The 22,774-nt window shown below is 42.1% G+C and overlaps 1 protein-coding gene across 7 annotated transcripts in view; it reads right to left on the bottom strand.

Annotated features, from left to right (window-relative positions):
- The window catches only part of LOC118369421 (potassium voltage-gated channel subfamily H member 1-like), a 92,160-nt gene that overhangs the window by 30,241 nt on the left and 39,145 nt on the right, over positions 1 to 22,774 (bottom strand). For 5 of the 7 annotated variants that reach the window (XM_052498720.1, XM_052498724.1, XM_052498723.1 and 2 more), the window contains 3 exons: positions 19,640 to 19,851; positions 17,730 to 17,982; positions 11,553 to 11,749 (listed from right to left, as the gene is read on the bottom strand). In XM_052498720.1, the coding sequence (XP_052354680.1) occupies positions 11,553 to 11,749; positions 17,730 to 17,982; positions 19,640 to 19,851 (662 nt within the window). The remainder of the gene's footprint in view (positions 1 to 11,552; positions 11,750 to 17,729; positions 17,983 to 19,639; positions 19,852 to 22,774) is intronic. The other 2 variants (XM_052498721.1, XM_052498726.1) reach the window with 1 other exon arrangement.

Here is a 22,774-nt window from a genome sequence, read left to right as displayed (position 1 = left end):
CAAACACATAACGTAGAGGAATATTTACACTAAAATGTTATGCTGATGTATGGCTTACAAAGACACAGCATTCCCTAGACATTAGTCTGCTGATCAGGCAGTTTGCATCAATGTACAGTACCAGTCCAAAGTTTGGACACACCTACTTATTCTGTCACACCCTGATCTGTTTCACCCGTCTTTGTGCTCGTCTCCACCCTCCTCCAGGTGTCGCCCATCTTCTGCATTATCCCCAGTATATTTATACCTTTGCTCTATGTTTGTCTTTTGCCAGTTTGTTTTGTTTCGTGATACCTATCAGCGTTCGTCCCCTTGCTCCTGTCTGTTCTTGTTTTCTAGTCTTTCCTGGTTTTGACCTTTCTGCCTGCTTTGACCCTGAGACTGCCTGCCGTTCTGTACCTTGCCACACCTCTCTGGATTATTGAACCCTGCCTGCCCTGACCCTGAGACTGCCTGCCGTTCTGTCCCTGTTGCACCCTTTCTGGATTACTGACCTCTGCCTGCCCTTGACCAGTTGTTTGACCCATTACTAGCAATAAAAACTTTTGTTACTTTGACACTGTCTGCATCTGGGTCATACCTGAAACCCGATAGAACAAACTGGCCATGACTGACCCAACAGACTCAGACTCACACCAGCTCCACAATACTGTCTCCCTGCAAAGAGACACCATTGGAAGACACGAGGAGGTACTTCAAGGTCTTATGGAGGGACTCCATACCCTGGCAGAATGACATGACCAGGTATTCAATACTTTGCTGGAGAAATTCCGCAGATTCCCCAATGGGCAGCGGATAACGCCCGTAATCTCCCAGCCTACCCCAGTGTCCCGAGAACCCCGCTTACCTCCTCCGAAGCGCTATGCTGGAGATTCCAGATCCTGCCGGGCTTCTCTCCCAGTGCTCCCTCATTTTTGTGCTGCAGCCTTCTTCGTTCCCCTTGAACCTTTCGAGGATAGCGTACATCCTCACGATGGTGTCAGGCGGTGTGGGAGCAGCAATCCGCCATCTGCCTCAGTCTGGAGGAGTTTGTGGAGGAAGTTCGGAAGGTGTTTGATTCTCCGTTGTCCGGTAGAGAGGCTGCTCGTAAGCTGCTCCAGCTACGTCAAGACCACTGTAGTGTGGCAGACTACGCAGTGGATTTTCGCACGTTAGCGGCTGAGAGTGCCTGGAACCCAGAAGCAATCAACATGTTTCTGCACGGAGTATCGGAGGAAGTAAAGGACAAGTTTTCAGCCCAGGAACTGCCGACGGATCTCAACTTGCTCATCGCCTTGACCATTCGAATCGATGGGCGACTACGAGAACGAAGGAAGGAGAGGAGATTCGACTTCACTTGCCCGTCCAAGGATTCCACATCGCCTCCGAGGCATCCCGGAAGTCCCCGACGGCTCCATTGTCAAGAGAACACGATGCTACCCGAGTTTCCACGAGAGTCTCCGAAGACTGACGATTCAACTCTTCCCAAGCCTATGCAACTAGGCAGAGCTAGGCTGTCTCCAGCTGAACGGCAAGACAGGCTTCACACTAAGAGTTGCCAGTATTGCGGGACTACGGGTAATTTCCTCACCACCTGTCCACTAAAAGACCACCGGTAGGAGCGAGTACTCTGGTGGGTCATACAGAGAACTTTCCTCTCCCTTTACTCGCATCCCTTTTCATGCCATGTTGCTGTGGGGGAACCAATTGAAATCTCTCCGGATACTCATCGACTCTGGGGCTGTTGAGAGCTTTATGGACGTAGCCTGGCTTCCGCTATGGATATCCCCACTCAGCCCCTCTCTATTCCCATGGATGTTAGAGCACTGGACGGGAACTCTATAGGCCGGGTCACCCACAATACCACCCCATCAACCTACATGTGTCAGGGAACCACAGCGAGATCCAGTTCCTTCTGCATCAGATGACCTAGCCTCCACAATCACCAGACCTCAACCCAACTGAGATGGTTTGGGATGAGTTAGACCACAGAGTGATGGAAAAACAACCAACAGGTGCTCAGCATATGAAGGATTTCCCACAAGACTGTTGAAAGAGCATTCCAGCTACCTAATGAAGCTGGTTGAGAGAACGCCAAGAGTGTCATCAAGGCAAAGGGTGGCTACTTTAAATAATATAAATATATTTTGATTTATTTAACATTTTTGGGGTTACTACATGATTCTATATGTGTTATTTCATCATTTTAATGTCTAGACTATTATTCTACTATGTAGAAAATAGTAAAAAATAAAGAAAACCCTTGAATGAGTAGATGTGTCCAAACTTTTGACTGGTACTGTAGTTCAAGCATCTATCCAGCTCATCAGGCAGAACTGTGTTGAGTTAACATTGTTTTCACCATACCTTATTGACGTAAACATGTCTTTTTGGCTTCTTGATTGAATTTGCAACATTTAAGTCTTACATGAACAAAGGTTTAATCACAGGCATGTATCATTATCATTAACATTATCATCTAGAAATGTAGTAGTGAAAATTATAAAATGAGAATATTTGTAAATAATATGCACACATTTTCAACTATCCAAATGGTTCTTACAACCTTTTCATTTCTCCCTTCCTCCCTTTCCCTCTCTCCCGCTCCCCTAAATCAGTCATTGGTGTATTGATTGAGCCATGCCAGGCTGAGGTCCAAGAGCGCCTTGATAGCCAGCGTTTTGCAGCGATGAGTAAGCTATCTATCCCACAGTACAGCACACAGCTGTGGTTAAGTGGTGAGCCTGTGCTCAGTTCACAAAGTAACAACAGCTGTTGAGCAACTTGAGGAGACGTAATTACTTTGTGTTTCATTGGATTTTTAACTGTCATGGTCAAAACATATTGATTCAGTGGTTGTGAAGATGCTCTGCTTTTTTGACACCACACTCCACAAAGAAAATCCTGCAGGCTCTAGTTTGATCTTATCTTGATTATTTTCCAGTCATATGGTCAAGTGCTGCAAAGAAGTACCTAGTTAAGCTGCAGCTGGCACAGAATAGAGCGGCGCATCTTGCTCTTCACTGTAATCAGAGGGCTAATATAAATACTATGTATGCCAGTTTATCTTGGCTATGAGTTGAGGAGAGACTGACTGCATCACTTATTTTTATAAGAAACATTAAATATGTTGAAAAATCAAAATAGTTTGCATAGTCGCTTACACACAGCACTGACACGCACCAGACATGCCACCAGGGGTCTTTTCAGTACCCAAATCCAGAACAAATTCAAGAAATCACAGTATTATATAGAGCCATGATTGCATGGAACTCTGTTCCATCTCATATTGTTCAAATGAACAGCAAACCTGGTTCCAAAAAACAGATAAGCAACATCTCACGGCACAACACCTCTCCCCTATTTGACATAGATACTCTATGCATTGATACTGTAGGTAGGCATTTAAAATGTACGTAGTTCTGTCCTTGAGCTGTTCTTGTCTATTAATGTCCTGTATTACGTCATGTTTCATGTTTTGTGTTGGACCCCAGGAAGAGTAGCTGCTGCTATCGCAACAGCTAATGGGGATCTTAATAAAATACCAAATATCAAAGCTCTCACATCATGCTCAGAGAGAAGATCACACATCACAGTGCAGAGTAGGACACAGACAGACACACCTCTGCTGCAGCCCTGGTACATCCTGTCACAATACCATCATAAGTAAGCTTTGTACATCTGATCTCATCTGATCTGATCCACCATCATACAATCTATCATCTAAGATCTCAGAATCACCCCTTAATGATTCATTCATTCCAAAGAAAAATCATCTAGAAGGTGATCGGCATGAATTTAGTCTATAACTGAAAATCAAAGAGTTTATGCTGATACTGCTAATATAAAAGTGATATGGACTTCAAAATACCAGGTTGTAATCTGCTATTGACTTTTCTCTGATTGTTACAATGAGATGATATTGATTAGATTAGAAGCTTAGGTCAGGATTCATTAGATCAGTGGTTACTCGGGTTAGCCTGAAAAACATAGCATAGCATATATTGCATTTGTTTAGTTGGTGTCTACGGTGTAACTACGTAGGAGCTGTTAAATTAGAGGGCGGCTGCTCTTACGATTTAGTTTATAAGGATCCCCATCAGCTACTGCACACGCAGAAGTTACTCTCCCTGGATTCCACATAAAACGTACAAGTACATGACAAAGTACAAAACATTATAGACAAGAACAAAATATTAAATTATAAATAAAATAAAAATAAGAGATATATATGAAAGACACCAAGTGGCCCTTATCACGAAACCACACCTATCCTTAGTGCATTCTGAAAGTATTCAGACCCCTTGACTTTTTCCACATTTTGTTACATACCAGCCTTATTCTAAAATGGTTTAAATGTAAAAAAGAAAATTCCTCATCAATCTACACACAATACCCCATAATGACAAAGCAAAAACAGGATTAGATTTTTTTTGCAAATGTATTAACAGAAATAGATAATAATACCATATTTACAAAAGTATTCAGATCCTTTGCTATGAGAATCGAAATTGAGCTCAGGTGCATCCTGTTTCCATTGATCATCCTTGAGATGTTTCTACAACTTGATTGGAGTCCACCTGTGATAAATTCAATTGATTGGACATGATTTGAAAAGGTACACACCTGTCTATATAAGGTCCCACAGTTGACAGTGCATGTCAGAGCAAAAACCAAGCCATGAAGTTGAAGGAATTCTGAGACAGGAATCTGTCGAGGCACAGATCTGGGGAAGGGTACCAAACCATTTCTGCAGCATTGAAGGTCCCCAAGAACACAGGAACTAGAGGTCGACTGATTATGATTTTTCAATGCCGATACCGATACCGAGGACCAAAAAGGCCGATAATGATTAATCGGCAGATTTTTATTTATTTATTTGTAATAATGACAATTAGAACAATACTGAATGAACACTTATTTTAACTTAATATAATACATCAATAAAATCAATTTATCCTCAAGTAAATAATGAAACATGTTCAATTTGGTTTAAATAATGCAAAAACAAAGTGTTGGAGAAGAAACTAAAAGTGCAATATGTGCTATCTAAGAAAGCTAACGTTTCAGTTCCTTGCTCAGAACATGAGAACATATGAAAGCTGGTGGTTCCTTTTAACATGAGTCTTCAATATTCCCAGGTAAGAAGTTTTAGGTTGTAGTTATTATAGGAATTATAGGACCATTTCCCTCTATACCATTTGTATTTCATTAACCTTTGACTATTGGATGTTTTTATAGGCACTTTAGTATTCCCAGTGTAACAGTATAGCTTCCGTCCCTCTCCTCACTCCTCCCTGGGCTCGAACCAGCAACACAACGACAACAGCCACCATCGAAGCAGCATTACCCATGCAGAGTAAGGGGAACAACTACTAGAAGGCTCAGAGCGAGTGATGTTTGAAACGCTATTAGCGCGTGCTAACTAGCTAGCCATTTCACTTCGGTTACACCAGCCTCATCTCGGGAGTTGATAGGCTTGAAGTCATAAACAGCTCAATGCATAAACAGCTGCTGGCAAAACGCACAAAAGTGCTGTTTGAATGAATGTTTACGTGCCTGCTTCTGCCTACCACCGCTCAGTCAGATACTTAGATACTTGTATGCTTGTATGCTCAGTCAGATTATATGCAACGGCAGGACACGCTAGATAATATCTAGTAATATCATCAACCATTTAACTAGTGATTATGATTGATTGTTTTTATAAGATAAGTTTAATGCTAGCTAGCAACTTACCTTGGCTTACTGCATTCGCGTAACAGGCAGTCTCCTTGTGGAGTGCAACGAGAGAGAGGCAGGTCGTTATTGCGTTGGTCTAGTTAACTGTAAGGTTGCAAGATTGGATCCCCTGAGCTTATAAGGTGAAAATCTGTCGTTCTGCCCCTGAACGAGGCAATTAACCCACTGTTCCTAGGCTGTCATTGAAAATAAGAATGTGTTCTTAACTGACTTGCCTAGTTAAATAAAGGTATAAAAAAATAATAATAATAAAAAAAATCGGCGCCCAAAAATACCAATTTCCGATTGTTATAAAAACTTGAAATCAGCCCTAATTAATCGGCCATTCCGATTAATCGGCCAACCTCTATTTGGAACCACCAAGACTCTTCCTAGAGCTGGCCGCCCGGCAAAACTGAGCAATCAGGGGAGAAAGGGAGGTGACCAAGAACCCCATGGCCACACTGACAGAGTTCCTCTATGGAGTTGGGAGAACCTTAAAGAAGGACAACCGTCTCCGCAGTACTCCACCAATCATATCTTTGTGGTAGAGTGGCCAGACGGAGCCACTCCTCAGTAGGCACATAACAGCCCGCTTGGAGTTTGCCAAAATACATAAAGGAATCTCAGACAATGAGAAACAAGATTCTCAGGTCTGATGAAACCAAGATTGAACTCTTTGGCCTGAATGCCAAGCGTTATTCTGGAGGAAACCTGGTGAAGCATGGTGGTGACAGCATCATTTTCAGTGGCAGGGACTGGGAGACTAGTCAGTTTTACTCACTGCTTTAGCACACTCTGCTAACCCTGATGTCCTTGCCGTGTCTGAATCCTGGCTCAGGAAGGCCACCAAAAATTCTGAGATTTCCATACCCAACTATAACATTTTCCGTCAAGATAGAACCGCCAAAGGGGGAGGAGTTGCAGTCTACTGCAGAGATAGCCTGCAAAGTAATGTCATACTTTCCAGGTCCATAGCCAAACAGTTCGAACTACTAATTTTAAAAATTACTCTCTCCAGAAATAAGCCTCTCACTGTTGTCGCCTGCTACCGACTCCCCTCAGCTCCCAGCTGTGCCCTGGACACCATTTGTGAATTGATCGCCCCCCATCTAGCTTCAGAGTTTGTTCTGTTAGGTGACCTAAACTGGGATATGCTTAACACCCCGGCAGTCCTACAATCTAAGCTAGATGCCCTCAATCTCACACAAATCACCAAGGAACCCACCAGGTACAACCCTAAATCTGTAAACAAGGGCACCCTCATAGATGTCATCCTGACCAACTGGCCCTCCAAATACACCTCCTCTGTCTTCAACCAGGATCTCAGCGATCACTGCCTCATTGCCTGTATCCGCTACGGAGCCGCAGTCAAACGACCACCCCTCATCACTGTCAAACGCTCCCTAAAACACTTCTGTGAGCAGGCCTTTCTAATCGACCTGGCCCGGGTATCCTGGAAGGACATTGACCTCATCCCGTCAGTTGAGGATGCCTGGTCATTCTTTAAAAGTAACTTCCTCACCATTTTAGATAAGCATGCTCCGTTCAAAAAATGCAGAACTAAGAACAGATATAGCCCTTGGTTCACTCCAGACCTGACTGCCCTCGACCAGCACAAAAACATCCTGTGGCGGACTGTAATAGCATCGAATAGTCCCCATGATATGCAACTATTCAGGGAAGTCAGGAACCAATACACGCAGTCAGTCAGGAAAGCTAAGGCCAGCTTCTTCAGGCAGAAGTTTGCATCCTGTAGCTCCAACTCCAAAAAGTTCTGGGACACTGTGAAGTCCATGGAGAACAAGAGCACCTCCTCCCAGCTGCCCACTGCACTGAGGCTAGGTAACACAGTCACCACCGATAAACCCATGATTATCGAAAACTTCAACAAACATTTCTCAACGGCTGGCCATGCCTTCCGCCTGGCTACTCCAACCTCGGCCAACAGCTCCGCCCCACCCAAGCCTCTCCAGGTTCTCCTTTACCCAAATCCAGATAGCAGATGTTCTGAAAGAGCTGCAAAACCTGGACCCGTACAAATCAGCTGGGCTTGACAATCTGGACCGTCTATTTCTGAAACTATCCGCCGCCATTGTCGCAACCCCTATTACCAGCCTGTTCAACCTCTCTTTCATATCGTCTGAGATCCCCAAGGATTGGAATGCTGCCGCAGTCATCCCCCTCTTCAAAGGGGGAGACACCCCGGACCCAAACTGTTACAGACCTATATCCATCCTGCCCTGCCTATCTAAGGTCTTCGAAAGCCAAGTCAACAAACAGGTCACTGACCATCTCGAATCCCACTGTACCTTCTCCACTGTGCAATCTGGTTTCCGAGCCGGTCACGGGTGCACCTCAGCCACGCTCAAGGTACTAAACGATATCATAACTGCCATCGATAAAAGACAGTACTGTGCAGCCATCTTCATCGACCTTGCCAAGGCTTTCGACTCTGTCAATCACCATATTCTTATCGGCAGACTCAGTAGCCTCGGTTTTTCGGATGACTACCTTGCCTGGTTCACCAATTACTTTGCAGACAGAGTTCAGTGTGTCAAATCGGAGGGCATGCTGTCCGGTCCTCTGGCAGTCTCTATGGGGGTGCCACAGGGTTCAATTCTCGGGCCGACTCTTTTCTCTGTATATATCAATGATGTTGCTCTTGCTGCGGGCGATTCCCTGATCCACCTCTACGCAGATGACACCATTCTATATACTTCCGGCCCGTCCTTGGACACTGTGCTATCTAACCTCCAAACAAGCTTCAATGCCATACAACACTCCTTCCGTGGCCTCCAACTGCTCTTAAACGCTAGTAAAACCAAATGCATGCTTTTCAACCGATCGCTGCCTGCACCCGCATGCCCGACTAGCATCACCACCCTGGATGGTTCCGACCTTGAATATGTGGACATCTATAAGTACCTAGGTGTCTGGCTCGACTGCAAACTCTCCTTCCAGACTCATATCAAACATCTCCAATTGAAAATCAAATCAAGAGTCTGCTTTCTATTCCGCAACAAAGCCTCCTTCACTCACGCTGCCAAACTTACCCTAGTAAAACTGACTATCCTACCGATCCTCGACTTCGGCGATGTCATCTACAAAATTGCTTCCAACACTCTACTCAGCAAACTGGATGCAGTTTATCACAGTGCCATCCGTTTTGTCACTAAAGCACCTTATACAACCCACCACTGCGACCTGTATACTCTAGTCGGCTGGCCCTCGCTACATATTCGTCGCCAGATCCACTGGCTTCAGGTCATCTACAAGTCCATGCTAGGTAAAGCTCCGCCTTATCACTGGTTATCACTCGTTCACTGGTCACGATAGCAACACCACCCGTAACACGCGCTCCAGCAGGTGTATCTCACTGATCATCCCTAAAGCCAACACCTCATTTGGCCGCCTTTCGTTCCAGTTCTCTGCTGCCTGTGACTGGAACGAATTGCAAAAATCACTGAAGTTGGAGACTTATCTCCCTCACCAACTTCAAACTTCTGCTATCTGAGCAGCTAACCGATCGCTGCCGCTGTACATAGTCTATCGGTAAATAGCCCACCCATTTTTACCTACCTCATTCCCATACTGTTTTTATTTATTTTATTTTCTGCTCTTTTGCACACCAATATCTCTACCTGTACATGACCATCTGATCATTTATCACTCCAGTGTTAATCTGCAAAATTGTAATTATTCGCCTACCTCCTCATGCCTTTTGCACACAATGTATATAGACTCTCCTTTTTTCTACTGTATTATTGACTTGTTAATTGTTTACTCCATGTGTAACTCTGTGTTGTCTGTTCACACTGCTATGCTTTATCTTGGCCAGGTCGCAGTTGCAAATGAGAACTTGTTCTCAACTAGCCTACCTGGTTAAATAAAGATGTTCTCAACTAGCCTACCTGGTTAAATAAAGGTGTTCTCAACTAGCCTACCTGGTTAAATAAAGGTGTTCTCAACTAGCCTACCTGGTTAAATAAAGGTGTTCTCAACTAGCCTACCTGGTTAAATAAAGGTGTTCTCAACTAGCCTACCTGGTTAAATAAAGGTGTTCTCAACTAGCCTACCTGGTTAAATAAAGATGTTCTCAACTAGCCTACCTGGTTAAATAAAGGTGTTCTCAACTAGCCTACCTGGTTAAATAAAGGTGTTCTCAACTAGCCTACCTGGTTAAATAAAGGTGTTCTCAACTAGCCTACCTGGTTAAATAAAGGTGTTCTCAACTAGCCTACCTGGTTAAATAAAGGTGTTCTCAACTAGCCTACCTGGTTAAATAAAGGTGAAATAAAAATAAATAAAAAAGATTAATGGAGAAAAGTACAGAGAAATTCTTTATGAAAACCTGCTCCAGAGCACTCGGGACTTCAGACTGGGGTGAAGGTTCACCTTCCAACAGGACAACAACCCTAAGCACACAGCCAAGACAATGCAGGAGTGGCTTCGGGACAAGTCTCAATGTCCTTGAGTGGCTCAGCCAGAGCCTGGACTTGAACCGGATTGAACATCTCTGAAAAGACCTGAAAATAGCTTTTCAGATCCAACCTGACAGAGCTTGAGAGGATCTGCAGAGAAGAATGGGAGAAACTCCTCAAATACAGGTGTGCCAAGCTTGTTGGGTCATACCCAAGAGACTCAAAGCTGTAATCGCTGCCAAAGGTGCTTCAACAAAGTACTGAGTAAAGGGTCTGAATACTTCTGTAAATGTGATATTTCTGTTTTTATTTTTTTATTTTACAAATTTGCAAACATTTCTTGCTTTGTCAATATGGGGTATTATGTGTAGATTAATGATTGGGAAACTTTTCATTTAATACATTTTAGAATTAGGCTGTAACGTAACAAAATCTGGAAAAAGTCAAGGGGTCTGAAAACTTTCTGAATGCACCGTATCTCACCCACGTTAGAAGTTCAGAACAAGAACGTGTAGGCTATATAGAAATAATAACAGTCAAATTGAAAATATTTAAAGGGAAATTTAAAAATGTACATTCATCTCCAGCACCACCCCATCAACATATGTGAAAATGGCATGTTTCTATGTTTTGTAATAAAAAAGATAGAGGAAGGTAAATGTTTCCAATGACATCCTCAACCAATTAGTAGACAATTAGCAGGCAATGCCAACTCATAATTGGTTGAAAATCACACAACGCACACCGATGATGTCATTGGAAACACTTATCTTCCTGTATCTTTTTTAGTACGAAACATAAAAATGCGCCATTTTCACATGTTGATGTTGAGGTGGTGCTGGAGATTGTGAAAGTTCCCTTTAAACAAAAATAATACAGATTTATATCAGCCTAATCGAGGTGTAGATTAAAGCATACATTCCAGTGTTCAAACTTGTAACATGGCTGCATTTAACAGGGATTTCTACTAATGCGACTATGGCAATGTTTGCGATAGAAGGAGCCTCTTCTGGATTTGACCACTCTAATGCATTGAAACCTCTGACACATCCTAAACAAAAGCAATGATAGGCTATGTGTTTGTCGGTCACTGTGGGTTACCGCTGATCTGATTTCAATCCTGGCCTTAGATGCCCTGTGCGGATGATGAGAAGGGAGAACAGAGAGAAATATATATATATATATATATAGCGAGAGAGAGAGAGAGAGAGAGAGAGAGAGAGAGAGAGACATGAAAGACAGGCATAGGAGACAATGAAGATAAAATAACAATAGATATGGGAAAAGAAGTTGAGTTTGATAGGCAGGGAGGAATAAGAGTGGCCTGGTGAACCAGCCTGATCACTTAGATGAACGAGTCTGGTGAACAGCTATTAGGCTGGTTCTATGAGGCTAGAAAATAAGTGGATGGTCCAGTAAGTTACTGACCCTCTTCCGCAGGTTGTAGGTGAGCAGCAGGTTCCGTGAGAAGTGGTTAGAGAAGGCCGTGTAGAACTCCAGAACCTTCTGCAGGGCGTCTCGTTTGATGACGTGGAGGTCACAGTAGGTCAGGGCACGCACGTTGGCACACGCCTGGGCTAGGGTCACCTCCTTCCAGAACACATCCCCAAACACGTCCCCCTTACCTGCAGAGAGAGAGAGAGAGAGAGAGAGAGAACCGATTAAGATATTACTTCTTAAATGTAACAGATTTCCATCTGAGATTTACTTATGAATAACTTTTTTTAATACTTTAGAAAGATTTCCGAAATATTTTTTTTACCTGCAGAGAGCAGCTAAAATGCCCGGTTTACAACTGAGTATTTACCCATTTACTTCTGAGACATAACAATAGTTAGTTTATCCCAGTGACTAAGCCGGAGATGTGAAGACGAACGTTTGCTCCCATAGTTAATGCCTAGGCTTTGGCTCAGCAGGATAACAAAGTGTTTTGGCTCAAACCCTGTCAGTCACAGCAACGAAAGCCTGTTTGAACCCATTCATGTTACTGGCTGAAATATACAACTTGTTGATGTGAATCATATCAATGTTTAGTGAATTGACAAATCATTCACAGACACTATATACATTTGTTCTGATCATTGGGTCTGGCTTCTGAGAGGATCCTATTTGTGATTCTGTAAAATTGCATTTAAAATGGATGAGCTTATTAAAAAGAGAAGACATTTCACAACAATACCTAACAGTACAGCTGTCTATGAACTGACAATAATTGAAATTATTAAACTACAATATTCAAAACGGCTTTGATATCTTTGTTGAATGATTGAAAGTGAATGGGAAAATGTTTGATGCTGTCATTGCAAAATATAACAAGATGATTCATTATATTACCTAATGATGTTTTCCTACTTGGAACTCACAAGATTTCATGCAATTGCACAAGACATGCATTCAATTACACATCCACACGCGCATGTACCAGACCTTGGTTCAAATACTATTTCAGGTATTTCAATTACTTTTCAACGATACATTTGAAAACAAGTATTCAGATAACCTTTATTTTAAAAAACAAGTAGTTGAATTTTGGAATGTATTTGGAAACACTCACCAATACACAAAAAAAGTATTTAAATAACAAAATACCCAAATACACATGTATTTGAACCTAGTTCTGGCGCGCGCACACACACACACACACACACACACACACACACACACACACACACACACACACACACACACACACACACACACACACACACACACACACACACACACACACACACACACACACACACACACACACACACGTCTTCTCGTAATCAAACACATAAAAATATTCTATATTCATGTGGGAAAAGAAACAGGAAATCTCTCCCATCAGTCACTTTGCTAATCACCACACTGCAAAGAAATCCCAATAGAAGTTAATTGACTGAAAAACAGTCATTATGGTGTAGCAGATAATCTATGGTGATAGAATTATTATTATGATTAAAGTCAGGATCATCTCCTACTCTCCAGAGAAGCTCTGACTAGCACAGCACAAAGTAACAACGTAGCACAGTAACGCTCAGCACAGTACAGCACCGCTCAGATCAACACAACACAGCCCAGTATAACACAAGCTAGAACAAAACAGAACAGCACAACACAGAACACCAACCTGCTAGATTTTAGTTGATCTACTCATCTAGACTACTAATCTCTCTCTCTCCCTCCCTCCCTCCCTCCCTCCCCCCACACACACACACACACACACACACACACACACAGTGTATGCATCCACTACTGTCATAGTAAGTAAATGTTTCCTCAAGAAAGCAGCTTTACAGTACAGTTATTGAAAAGCTGCCAACATCTATCAAAAACACGGCTAACATCCATCAAATACACGGCCAACATCCATCAAATACACGGCCAACATCCATCAAATACACGGCCAACATCCATCAAATACACGCCATCTGTTTATATCCGTCTCTTCCTAATTAAAGCGGACATCTGCCTCAGCTTTACGGTACGTTGTTGAAAAGCTGGCAACATCCATCAAATACATGACCAACATCCATCAGATACACGACCAACATCGGCCAACATCCATCAAATACACGACCAACATCCATCAAATACACGACCAACATCCATCAGATACACGGCCAACATCCATCAAATACATGACCAACATCCATCAGATACACGACCAACAACGGCCAACATCCATCAAATACACGACCAACATCCATCAAATACACGACCAACATCCATCAGATACACGGCCAACATCCATCAAATACACGACCAACATCCATCAGATACACGACCAACAACGGCCAACATCCATCAAATACACGGCCAACATCCATCAAATACACGGCCAACATCCATCAAATACATGGCCAACAACCATCAAATACACGGCCAACAACCATCAAATACACGGCCAACAACCATCAAATACACGGCCAACAACCATCAAATACACGGCCAACATCCATCAAATACATGGCCAACAACCATCAAATACACGGCCAACAACCATCAAATACACGGCCAACAACCATCAAATACACGGCCAACAACCATCAAATACATGGCCAACAACCATCAAATTCACGGCCAACAACCATCAAATACACGGCCAACAACCATCAAATACACGGCCAACAACCATCAAATACACGGCCAACAACCATCAAATACACGGCCAACAACCATCAAATACACGGCCAACAACCATCAAATACACGGCCAACAACCATCAAATACACGGCCAACAACCATCAAATACACGGCCAACAACCATCAAATACATGGCCAACATCCATCAAATACATGGCCAACAACCATCAAATACACGGCCAACAACCATCAAATACACGGCCAACAACCATCAAATACACGGCCAACAACCATCAAATACACGGCCAACAACCATCAAATACACGGCCAACATCCATCAAATACACGGCCAACATCCATCAAATACATGGCCAACATCCATCAAATACACGGCCAACATCCATCAAATACACGGCCAACATCCATCAAATACATGGCCAACAACCATCAAATACACGGCCAACAACCATCAAATACACGGCCAACAACCATCAAATACATGGCCAACATCCATCAAATACACGGCCAACAACCATCAAATACATGGCCAACAACCATCAAATACACGGCCAACAACCATCAAATACACGGCCAACAACCATCAAATACATGGCCAACAACCATCAAATACACGGCCAACAACCATCAAATACACGGCCAACAACCATCAAATACACGGCCAACAACCATCAAATACACGGCCAACATTGAATTACAGAGCGTACCTGGGTGTGTGTATGGCCCCATACAAAACAGTATGATAGTAGTTTGAACTAACTCAGTGGCCTTGTGGCTAGAGTGTTTGCCCTGAGATCGGAAGATTGGGAGCTCGATTCCCGGCAGAGTTATACTAAAGATAGTAAAAAATGGGACCTGGTGCGTCTCTGCTTGGCACTCAGCATTAAGGAGATAGATTGGGGGTAGGGCCCAGCGGTAGTCCAGCGTACTGTCCAGGGGGGGTAGTTGTACATCAAGTTGCCTCACGCTACAGAAACAGGAGATCCTGCTCCTATGGGCTGTTCTGGCTCACACAAGCCAAGGCTCCTTACTTACTTATAGTTTGCCGGTTGCTGGTAGTCAGTCCTAACAATGTAAATTCACACTCAAATTTTGGAACTAACAAATCTAACATATCATTTGCGATGGGTTTGGAGTTGATGAGTTTGTCAGCATAATCAGATTGGATTGAATAAAAAAGCAAGGCTTTCATGTCTTACAGCCTAAAACAAACCAAGGCAGTGATAGAGAGGCAAAAATGGAACAGCAAAAACAGCTAGAGTCAATTCTCGTAAAACTATCATTGTTCTCCGCAGCTGTGGAAATGTGAATCAACTGCAAGGTCGTTCTAAAAAGATCTTGTGAAACATCACAGCAAAGTAGAAAAATATATGGTAAATAGAAATCCAATCTGGATGGTTTTAAGAGATAGATGGGAGGTTGAATGGAGCTGAAGGTTGGGACTGGATGGTTTTAAGAGATAGATGGGAGGTTGAATGGAGCTGAAGGTTGGGACTGGATGGTTTTAAGAGATAGATGGGAGGTTGAATGGAGCTGAAGGTTGGGACTGGATGGTTTTAAGAGATAGATGGGAGGTTGAATGGAGCTGAAGGTTGGGACTGGATGGTTTTAAGAGACAGATGGGAGGTTGAATGGAGCTGAAGGTTGGGACTGGATGGTTTTAAGAGATAGATGGGAGGTTGAATGGAGCTGAAGGTTGGGACTGGATGGTTTTAAGAGACAGATGGGAGGTTGAATGGAGCTGAAGGTTGGGACTGGATGGTTTTAAGAGATAGATGGGAGGTTGAATGGAGCTGAAGGTTGGGACTGGATGGTTTTAAGAGATAGATGGGAGGTTGAATGGAGCTGAAGGTTGGGACTGGATGGTTTTAAGAGACAGATGGGAGGTTGAATGGAGCTGAAGGTTGGGACTGGATGGTTTTAAGAGATAGATGGGAGGTTGAATGGAGCTGAAGGTTGGGACTAATAACAACTAGTAACAAGATGTAAAACATACTGTGTCCGTAAAACGTACATAGGTTCAGAATTTTTGTGAAAGAGCAAAGTTTGACCGATATTGCAAATAGAACCGGAATGACATCAGAAATAGATGGGAGAGGTTGAGGGTAGAGGAAGGACAGGAGTGAAAACAAACAAAATATAACTATTGTAAAATAGACTGTGTCCATAAAATGTATATAATATGTATAAACTGGAAGTAGAAGCCTAAGCATTGTTGTTTTATATATATATATATATATATATATATATGGGGGATTGGAATTGATGCAAACAATTACATTGATGGAAGCTACAACCTATCTGCAACATTAAAGCTGATCTACCCCCTTCTGACAAACCAAGAGCGAATGAGGTAAGCAACTAGAGTTAATTAGTTAATAGAATGATCACGGTGCTACGTAGATCTACATTCAGCAGCTGGTGCAGCAATGATTCTGTATAGCAGCTGCCATTAGTTTAATGAGACTGTGATTTACAGCAGTAGCTAATTCATCACCCAGGGTTCAATCAACATGAACTAACCAGGTCAGCAACACAATAGAAAATAACCACAGCTACTGTTTGTTAGTAGGTAGTAGTAGTTAGTAGGGGACAGTAGTTAGTAGGAGATGGTGTTGCATTTTTACTGTTTACCATTTTTTATTATGTTGGTGTGTATGTTTGCCTGGCAATGTTGGCTGTTTGCCCAGCAACAGTCTAACGGTCTGTATATGCACTCACACAAATCCGCCGACACACACACACACACACACACACACACACACACACACACACACACACACACACACACACACACACACACACACACACACACACACACACACACACACACACACACACACACACACACACACACACACACCATGGAGAACAACCAAAACATAATACGAGAAATAACAAAGAATCCATCACTCAGATCAATAACAAGGTGTGATTTACAGCCACTCAACATTTAACTATGTAGCCTTCACCCTCCACTCCCACATCAACACCCTGGTAATGTCTCTACAGGGACTGTCTTTGGGATTAGACTATAGCTCCTTTCACACAAGGTAGCGATGAACACCACGGTACCGATGTGCACCGGCTCAACTTAAACACTGGTCCATGGACAGCAACTCACTCAAAATAGCCGCAAACCATCCTATACAATAGACAGCAGCAAAGCACCCAAGATGGCCACCATGTAATCCTACATCGTCATACTGTATAATACACAACTACTCACCCATGATGGCCACCATGTAATCCTACATTGTCATACTGTATAATAGAAAACTACTCACCCAAGATGGCCACCATGTAATCCTACATCGTCATACTGTTTAATACACAACTACTCACCCAAGATGGCCACCATGTAATCCTACATCGTCATAATGTATAATAGAAAACTACTCACCCAAGATGGCCACCATGTAATCCTACATCGTCATAATGTATAATAGAAAACTACTCACCCAAGATGGCCACCATGTAATCCTACATCGTCATAATGTATAATAGAAAACTACTCACCCAAGATGGCCACCACCTCATCATCTTGGATGACCTCCAGGGATCCTGACACCACGAAACAGAGGCTGTCAACACTCTCCCCGGCATGGTAGATGAGGTCGCCAGGGGCACAGTGGATAGTCTGGAACTCCATGGCCAGGGCACGCAGGCACCCGTCACTGGCCAACCTGAATGCAGGGTGTTCTTTGAAGACTTTCCTGTTGAGGTGGACGCAGATATCTGCCCTCATGTCCTTAGGGCATATCTGCAATACCTGGGACAGGGAGAGCAGAGGGATAAAAGTTAAATAACCTAATTGTATCACCTTCCAAACTCATGGTCTTTGGTGAACCAGTAGTTTCTCACTGACAGCCATGATAGCGTTTAGATATATTACTTTAAAATCTTTATTGTGAAATATTCTAAGGGTGTCGCAACAAGGCAACCAACCAAAAACAGATTGCTAATACTTATAATAATAGCAACAAAATTAAATCTTAGCTAGACTTTTAATCTTGTATTGAGTGATAATGCATTTAAAAGTACATTTATTTTCTTACCAAGATAAATATTTTTTTACCACATTGACAGATCGCTTGTCTTATTTTAACATAAAAAAAAGACTTGATATAAGGTGGAATAAGATAAAACCCCCACTATTAAAATTATCATACTCCACTTCTATCAAGCCAATGCGGTAAGATAATTTATCTTGATAAGAAAAAAGTAATTTTAAGAGCATTATAACTCAATACAAGTTTTTTTTAAAATCTAGCTAAGATTATATTTTTTTGCAGTGCATCAACAACAACCACCATCATCATACAGTAATGGTGCACATTGGGCAAAAGTACAAGTTAGAGGGGAACAGAAAATACAACAGTACATCAATGTTAAAATCCTGTTATTTTAATCTTCTTTTTCTGTCTTAAAAAAAGGAAAAAAAGGAAGTATAAGTGTATAGACTAACCCCAACAATGTTTTAAGCTTAGTGGTATGGGTTAAGGTTAAGTATGTGAACAGAGCACACTAAGAATCACCCAGAACTACCACTCAAACCAGCCTCCTCTCTACAGGCCTGGCTGGGATACTGTTGTTGTCACAGCAACAGCCACAGTTAAACACCTGGGAGGCTGAGGTGAGTCCATGGGTGATAGCAGAGAATCCTTAAAGGATTTTACCCTCCTTCGCTCATCCATCCTCTCTACGCTGTGGGAGAAATGTGCCTGGAAGCTTACATAGTGTTGCTTTCTACGGTCACTGAGGTAATCCCAAAGCATACAGCATAGGAATGTGTCTAAAATCTGTACTGAACTGCACATACTCACCCCAGCTATCAGGCAGCCCCAAAAGGACAACACACTGTATTTTATATTTTTATTTAACTAGGCAAGTCAGTTAAGAACTAATTCTTATTTACAATGACAGCCTACCCTGGTCAAACCTGGACGACTCTGGGTCAAATGGTTCACTTATTAGACACATTTCTTACATTGATTTCCTCACTGTTTTTTCTGTAAACTGCTCATAATTGGTTTAAAACCATGTCACATTCAGGCATTTAATTAATTGGAAACAAATTTCACATTGGTTAAAAATACCACCAGTTCGCTAATCAGCCAAAGTTTGTGTCATAACAGGGTCTTAACAGTCACTTGTCATAAACTAACACCAGCTGTCATGACTAATTATAATAATTAGTTAATATGACAGGTACAAAGCATTATCCATTAACTCAACACCAACACTCAACACCCTCCCCCACACTCCCACCCCAAGTGGACTGGTCAAGCACATCGAAACACAGAGCCACAATCACCACAATACAAAGGGGCCAGCTAGCTGTGGAAGCTACCATGCAGAACCAACCAACCAACGCGGGGGGTGGGGGGGGACAGCATGCAAGCCAAGGTAATGAATGTCAGGCTTACAGTTTGAGATACCTTTTCAGTATCTATGCCCCGGGACATGGACCAGGTGGAGGCGATGTAATCCATTACCCTCTCGCTCAGCCCCTTGGGCACCTGGTAGAGCTTGAGGAAGTCACGGACGCTGTTCAGCATCTCGTGGTAGCGGTTGGTGTTGGCGTACATCTGCTGGAAGATGGTGGTGACGTTACCGAAGATGGTGGCATAAAGAAGGGCTGTGAAAAAAGAAAAAGAAAGACGAGGAGGGAGAAACATTGAGAACATTTAGAGAAGATTACCTTGCAAACCAAAATAGGTTGTGTGAAAGTTCCCAGAACATTCGTTAGGTCTCGGCAAATGTTCTCATAACACAAAAACTGTCCATTTTGTATAAAACATTCACCTGATGTTGCAAGAGCTAGAACTAGGGCTGAATCGTGACCACAGTAAAATTCCATGTGACAGTTGAGTCACCATATTCTCGTTTTATGCATGCTGGACATGCTTTGGTAGTACCCAATTTGATAACAACCATCAGGTCATAATGTCCTGGTACTTATGGCTCTATTGTCCCTCTAAACACTCTAACATCAAAGAATATGCAATCAAAAATCACATCAAACACTTATCCAAACAGGGGCCAATCCTACTTTTAAAAGTCACCTCACTGTGACCAATGTGAAGAAAGAAGTTGAACAGCAGGTTGAAACAGTGTAAAACATGGTTGTTGTGGATGTTTCAACGCCCAACACAACAAAAAGGACAGTGCTTTCTAATGTGATGATTCATTCAAAACACTCATATGCATATTATAGTTTACTCATAGGTTTATGAGCCCCAAAAAAACATGAACAAAAATGATTGTGCCATTATACAGTGCATAGCCTACCGCATATTACGCATAGCAGAAAAACATGAACAAAAATTATTGTGCCATTATACAGTGCATAGCCTACCGCATATTACGCATAGCAGAAAAACATAAACTAAACTGATTTAAGATGTATTTGGTAAATAATTGGTCTAGCCTTTGAGTGGACTGTATTACTATGCATACTGGGTGGACTGGTTACCTTGTGCTACGCTCCAAAATGTCTATCCATGGGTCTGGGAGACAACGTATAGCCCAAGGCGATGCTGTTGGTTCATTGATTGTGCATGACGGCTTACAGTTATCCTACAATTAGTGCATTTGATTTTGAACAGCCTAGTAATAGGAACATTTTTATATTTTCATAATTCATTGGGTGACACATTACTATACCTATTACCTATTCAGAATATCTCACCACCATGTTTCCAGCCCCCCGCTATTCCTTTCTCGAGCGGGCAGACGGGCTGTCAACAGTTCTAGTGAAATGTTTCGTTGCGAAAACCTGTTACTATCGATGTTCCCTAACAGATTTCACGTGGCCTCCATTCGCTATTCGACTGCATAAAGATGATATGCATGTCCCTGTTTCTACCCATTTGATAAATGGTTATTCTAAATCGAAAGACAAGATTCAATTGAGAATATTCCGATGGGTGAAAATATGATCAGTTGATGAGAGAACAGCTGTTGAGCCTGAGGCAAGGAACAGAGCGCAAGCTATTTTTCTACTTTCTCAAATCATCAATAGCCTATAGTTATACCATGCAGCCCTTGGAATGTATTATATATGTTTTGACTTATCAGGTTTGTATCATTCACAACTAAAGTTGCCAAATAACTCTAAATCTAGTTTTAAATGACCACTTTTATGCTTGATATAGCCACTTCATATGCACACACGCTCCGGAATGGGAAAAATATCCTTGACATTTTATTCAGCTCAGTTCAATTCTATTCTTATTACTATGAAATTATATAAAATAATTGCATGGGACTTAAGAATATATTGTCAGCTAAATGAACAAGCCTACAGCCTATGGTATGGAGCATAGCCAGATAACTAACAGTAGGCCAACTCATTCTGTTCTTCTGAAATACATGTTCTTCATATCATGTTTCTTTAAACCTGACTAAAATGAATAATGGATGTATTGTGATGGTATATATTACATTTATTTATTATACTTTTATTGAAATGTAGACGTTCCAAAAGGTGCACATCAGCTGCTTGTATGCCTGGAGATGCTAAACGTGTTTATGTTCATTAACGGTCAATTACCTGAGCCATGATACCAGTCTTTTGAATGACAATTACCAGACAAAATGTAATGACCGTCACAGCCCTACCTAGAACACATGTAGCCTGTTATTTAATGGTTCCCAGAATGTTTCATTGTGTTGTGGGTACAGTCTGGTGACAACATTGTGGGGACATCACAAAAGATACATTCTCAAAACACAAAAACTGTCCAGTTGCGTGGATGATTCTACAATGTTTCTTTGCTACTGGCGATAACAATGTCATACTATTTTTGGGGTGGCAGCTTAGCCTAGTGGTTAGAGCGTTGGACTAGTAACCGGGAGGTTGCGAGTTCAAACCCCCGAGCTGACAAGGTACAAATCTGTCGTTCTGCCACTGAACAGGCATTTAACTGTTCCCAGGCCGTCATTGTAAATAAGAATGTGTTCTTAGCTGACTTGCCTGGTAAAATTAAAAATACTATTTTTGACCAGACAGAATCAGATAGACGGGCTACAAATACAGAGGGGACACTGTTTTTCTCACATGGATGCTTTCTCCTGTGAGGTACATTCAGCCTCTTGCGAATTGAAGGAAAATAATTAAACACAGAGACAAAAAAAACATAAAATAATTAGTCAATTTCCTGGGGAAGCCTGGCTTCCCTTTGCATCCATGAATACACTTTTACCTTGTTTTGCCCGTCCTCAGGTACTTATAACAATTTAACAATATAACATTTTCTAAATGTTCTTGAAATTATTACCTAATATTACCACAACATGCTCAGCTGTAGCTCTTTAAAGCAGATTGGAATACATCCCCATTATGTTTCTCTCCCGATTTAATGGCAATTCACATTTGATGGTAATATAGAGACACATGGCATTTTCATTTCATTAATAGTACATTTGAACAGCATTCAAATAAAACAGATAACATATGAGGTGGAAACAATATGGTTAACAAAGTGCACATGTGGGGTTTGAACCTCCAATGTCTGGTTCCCAAGCCAGGTATTTTATCCTCTTTGCCACCAGGCAAC

Source organism: Oncorhynchus keta, chromosome 36 (assembly GCF_023373465.1).
Source record: "Oncorhynchus keta strain PuntledgeMale-10-30-2019 chromosome 36, Oket_V2, whole genome shotgun sequence".
In the NCBI taxonomy this organism is placed as follows: domain Eukaryota; kingdom Metazoa; phylum Chordata; class Actinopteri; order Salmoniformes; family Salmonidae; genus Oncorhynchus; species Oncorhynchus keta.
Note: the sequence above shows the minus strand (reverse complement) of the source record. Positions and strands in the feature narration are given on the sequence as shown.